The sequence below is a fragment of the Bison bison genome, unplaced genomic scaffold (assembly GCF_000754665.1).
Source record: "Bison bison bison isolate TAMUID 2011002044 unplaced genomic scaffold, Bison_UMD1.0 scf7180017864192, whole genome shotgun sequence".
In the NCBI taxonomy this organism is placed as follows: Eukaryota; Metazoa; Chordata; class Mammalia; order Artiodactyla; family Bovidae; genus Bison; species Bison bison.
This window is the reverse complement of record NW_011494764.1, coordinates 835,078-839,949: the sequence shown is the minus strand read 5'-3', so window position 1 is coordinate 839,949 and position 4,872 is coordinate 835,078. Positions and strand designations below refer to the sequence as shown.

Here is a 4,872-nt window from a genome sequence, read left to right as displayed (position 1 = left end):
GCTAACAGTGAAAGCCCCGGCGAGCTAGCGAGCCCTGGGACCTTGCGCGGAACGTCGCGCAACCCCGCGCTGCGCAGCAGACTACACGGGCGACAGTGACCCTGGCACCTGGCCAGGGATCCAGCGCTGGTACGGAGACACCCAGAATCTCAGGGTGCTGCCTGGAACACTTCGACCTACGAGTCTGGTCTGGGCTCGTTGGGTCTTAGAAACCACCCCTCCTACATCCCCCCATCCGGCCACCCCTTCCCCGCTTCCCCCTCCCCAACACCCCCACCGCTCCCCACTCCCCGCCCCCCACGCCGCTTCAGCCCGCTGGCTCTCGGTAGTTCCATAGTTTCCCTCCACCAGACCCCTAACTCAAGCTCTGCACTCGGGAACTGGGTGGGGGAGGAGGCAGTGTGGTAAGAGAGACCACACTCCAAAGCAGAAGGCCTGGAAGAGGTAGGTTACCACTCTCCTATCTAGGGTGAGGAAGTCTCCCGGTGGGAGGTGACCACTGAGGCAGAACAGAAGGAAGTAACCAAGGTGACCCCGGCAGGAAAGGAGACTTTTAGACAGAAGATGAAGCTGAATGAAGATGTGGTCCTGAAACTCCTACAGCCTTGATTCCGATCAGGTTTATTTGAGATAAAAGCAAGAAACAGGACCCAGATCTAGAAAGGCCTAGAGGATTCTAAGCTTTAAAGAAAGCCACTCTGAGGTGGGTTAGAATAACACCCTCCCCTTCCTAGCCTCTGGTTGGGGGCAGGAAGGTAGTCCCTATGGAGCTAATAACCCCCTTTTTCTCTAACCCTCTCAATCCTCAACGCACACTCCTTGAAGCTGGAACACAATTTTCAGATGAAGGTCATTCACCTGCCTCTGGCAGAGTAACAATCACCTCCACATTTGCCCCAGAGGTGAGGGAGGTGGCCCAACTGCCAAGTGCCAGGCCCCAGATGGTCTTAAAGAAAGAGCTGTCCACAGCTCAAAATTGTCCTCCCTGCCAACTCCAGGTAGGGCCTGGTGGAAGGTTGAGGAGGGGGCTATGAGCCTGGGGAAGGCAGGGTCTGTGCTGTATGGACAGGACCACTTCCCAGAGGACAAGGCCTTTTAGTTGAACTGCTTAGATCCCCAGAAAGAGAAGATTCTACCAAGTGGGGAAAGAAGAAAAAAGGTGCTTCAACTTGAAGCAAAGAAACGGCAGGTGCAAAGGCACGAAGACAGGAGATGGAGAGAAGGAAGCAGGAGATGAAAGAAGTGGCTGAAACCAGCTAAGCAGGATCCCCAAGGCCAAGGTCAGAGTTTGGAGAGAAAGCGCTCCAGCCAGGAAGGGGCCAGCTGGAGCCCCAGCAGAATCAAGGGATAACTTCGCACTCTTGTCCCACTGAGGGCCCCTTCACTCCCTATCTGTGTTGACCTTTCAGGCCCTAGAGCAAGGGCTCAAAGTGAACCTGAGTTCCTGGATAGGCTGCTTCTCCCTGCCTCCGGGCTAGCCTACAGGCTCCAGATCACCTGGCTGCAGCCAGGACTCCCTAAAGCCAGGCAAAAGACCAGAGAGAAAGGCTAGAACCTCGGGGCAGGAGGACTCTTGGAGATGTTCAGATTCCTCCCTCTTTCTACAGATGGGGAAACTGAGGCCAAGCAGGAGGACTTGCCAAAGTATCCCTGCAGAACACCGCCTGGAGGTCGCACCGCTTGGACACCCACAGTGCGGGTCTGCTCGCCGACCATCCACTCACAGGCGAGTCAGTTTCAAGGGTGCTTGGGGCTCAGTTCCCGTGAGCGGTGGCTACCCCACCTGCGCGGCGGTGAGCCTTAGCTTGTGCGGTATGCGGGTGCCTGGCGGGCTGGCTCTGCTCCCGCTGAGCCGGGGTCGAACTAGTTCCGCTGCCCGGCGCTCCAGTTCTCTCAGATTTCTCCCTCCCAACTGGAAGAATGCGGAGAAAGTTGGGGAGGAGGGGAGGTTAGAGTCTTGTTGCTTTTAAGAATGGTTTAAAAATTCCTTTAGGACTCCTTATCCTCACTTCCCTGGGGACTGACTAGGGTGGAGAACTGTGGGGCAGGAAAAAGACCGGTTCCCCTCCTCAGTCCCAAGTCCCTGCTTAACCCCTGAGGGGTCCGGGGCCGCTGGGGCCGCTGAGGGCACCAGCTAGACGCCCGAGCTCCTGGATTGCGTGCGGAGAAGCCCGGGCTGAGTTTCAGCTCAGGTCGCTCGCTTGTTGACTCTAAATCAAAAGGAGCCGCAGGAATAAGTCGAGAAACATTGTTTACGGTGCTATTATTAACCTCTTTCCCGCTTCTCTCCATCTCTAATTAAATTCATCTCTGAATCTCGGGCCAGGAGAAGCCTCCAAAAGGACCAGAGCCAGAAGGGCCCATGCAGGCCGCGGCTCCCGCCCCTTGGCCGCCCACCTGCTTTTCCCGGCCCGACCTCCCCTCTGCCGAAGCGACTTGGTCAGACTTCCAGACTTAAAACGAAGTCGTTTATTTCAATTTTGCTTTCACATTATGTTCCGATACAATCAAAACTCCTGGACGAACCTCTTGAATAAAAGTCCTGCGATGAGCGCGATCACAAGTCCCCGGCGCCCGGTAATACCGCCGGCGCAGACTCGGGATTCAGAGGAGGCGGAATAAAACAGACGCAGCTTCGGGATCTGTGAGCGGACGGTCCGGAGGCAGAGGCGTGGAAAGCGTGACGAAAGGGCAGAAAGGTTCTGGCTCCTCGAGTTGGAATTATTCCTGATGCACTTGGACTGCGAAAAGCCTTTTTCGCTTCCAGGCCGGCTGTCGGGCCTCGCCTAGCAACATTTCAACCATATTTCTTACGTTTGCGCCAAAGCAGGGAGCACAGGGCGGAATGCATGGTTGGCCCTAGGCCCGCGCAGGAAGGAGCGAGGGCCGACACTGCCTTAGCCTTTCTCGGCTTGCACGCCGCCAAGTCCCCTACACCTCTGAATCTCACCCTTCCGCACCCCTGCCCCCAGACCTCGCAACTAGGGGAGGTGCGTAGTTTAGAAAGCTGTTTCAGAAAAATAAAAGTTCCACTTGAACTTTATTGGATTAAAGCAAAATTAAATCTTGGCTATTCACAGGTATGTTACAGAGGACGAGGAAGCGTCCCGAAGAACCTCCTGGCGTTTAGTGGAGCCACAGAACACTAGGGCATTGACAAGCATCAGAACATCAAGCAGCCTTAGATTTCACGATCACTCCAAATGGGACATAGAAATACGGAAATACAGCCAGTTTCCACTGGGAACAGTTCTTCGTGTACAAATGATATATATTTATATATATATATATATTTCTTTTTTTAAACCAGTCACCACTAAGGTGAGTCCTTTCTCTGCTAACAAGCAGCCGAGGATACATACAAAGTACCTTCAGCTAATTAATTCGAGCGGTGTTTTAAGAGCAGTACTTGCCAAATTAAAACTACTTCCCCATCCAAAAAAAAAAAAAATCCTTCCCCCCTCTCCAAAATAAAAAAAAAGGGGGGGGGAGGGACATATCAGATTTCAGCGGATGAAAAGATTAAGAGCGGGACTCAGAGGAGGAAGATATTTCACATTATACAGTGAAATGCAAAGTTTCTTTTATATAAATTGTAGGGAACATGAACACGGGGTAAGAAACAGTGACAAGGCAGTCTGTCTTTCTTGATTACTGCAACTGGAGTTGGGGGCGAGTTTATTTTGGAAATGGGAGTGCGCAGAGCTAAGCGGAATTTACTTCTCCTAAAGAGGAAATGGACTAAGTTGTCCAACCGCCGGGCTGCGCTTCGTTTACCGGATACAGCTGGGGAACAAGTAGGAAGTTTCAAGTCGTGCCGTTTTCTCGTCCTCTAAAGTTCAGCCTCTTTATAATTTTCCCCTCCTGCCTTCGCCCTCTCCCTGCCTCCATTCCCGAGATGAGCCAGTCAGAGGGGAAATACGAGGAATCCGGAGAAGGTCGAATACTTCCAGCCCCCCATCAAGTTTCCCCGCTCCAGCTTGAGGTATGCTCGGTCGCCTTTCTCCATCTGGATTAGAACTCCGTTGCTGGCGGCCTCCCGGGTCACGTCCTGGTCACCAGCGAAGGCTGAAATCACCGGCCACCCGTTTAACATGAGGCTCACCTGAGAAAGAGAAAGGCCGGCTTCAGAGGGGCAACCCAGTGGGGTACCGAAGCGTAGATAAAATAGCGAACCTTCACCGCTTGGCTGACTGACGTAAAGCTTGGAAGCAGGGGGCGGCGGGTGGGCGGGGGCGGAAAGAAACGGGGCTTTGTAATTTACTACCGAGGGCCCAATGAGGCGAAGGCGACCCATCTGGGTGACAGAAAGGGTCTGCTCCCCAAACGGGAGTAACTTTCACTTCTTGGGCCCGCCAATCGAACCCTGACGGCGCTCTTTTATCCGGTTTAGTGAACCCGTAGGTGGCTCAGGCGCCCAGAGACCTTCGGCCCTGCCCTCCCCGCCAGCCTCAGAGAGAAAGTCAGACAACTGGCGCTTCCGGGAACACAAACAAATACAAACAAAAACCCTGGCTCCTCCCGATTCCAGATGCCGGGACACAGCAGAGATGCAGCGGAGTAGCCAGGCAAGATTTCGGCAGATGAGAAATCTCTCTCAGAGCTGCACTCCGTGTTTCATCCCCAAACTCCGGGCTCAGTTTTCGTCCCAGATCCAGCCTTGCCCTCCACCGCCTGGCTTTGCCCTTGCGGTGGCATCAGCAGATAAAGGCCCATGGCCCTCTCCCCAGCCGCGCGTTCTGCCTTCTGTGTCCGCCCAAAGCAAACCTGAAAACCTTTGGGAACCCTGGAGAGCCAGTGAGTGCTGGCTGGGGCAAGGCTGGAGCCAGGAGGGTGTGGCACTACGCCCCTCCCTTTTCTCTCCACCTTTCA

At 54.2% G+C, this 4,872-nt stretch overlaps 1 protein-coding gene across 1 annotated transcript in view; it reads right to left on the bottom strand.

Annotated features, from left to right (window-relative positions):
* Window positions 1-3,303: 3,303 nt before the first annotated feature.
* Window positions 3,304-4,872, bottom strand: part of CBLN1 (cerebellin 1 precursor) — a 2,686-nt gene continuing 1,117 nt past the window's right edge. The window contains exon 3 of the mRNA XM_010843892.1: window positions 3,304-4,105. Coding sequence (XP_010842194.1) covers window positions 3,908-4,105 — 198 coding nt within the window. The 3' untranslated portion in view covers window positions 3,304-3,907. The remainder of the gene's footprint in view (window positions 4,106-4,872) is intronic.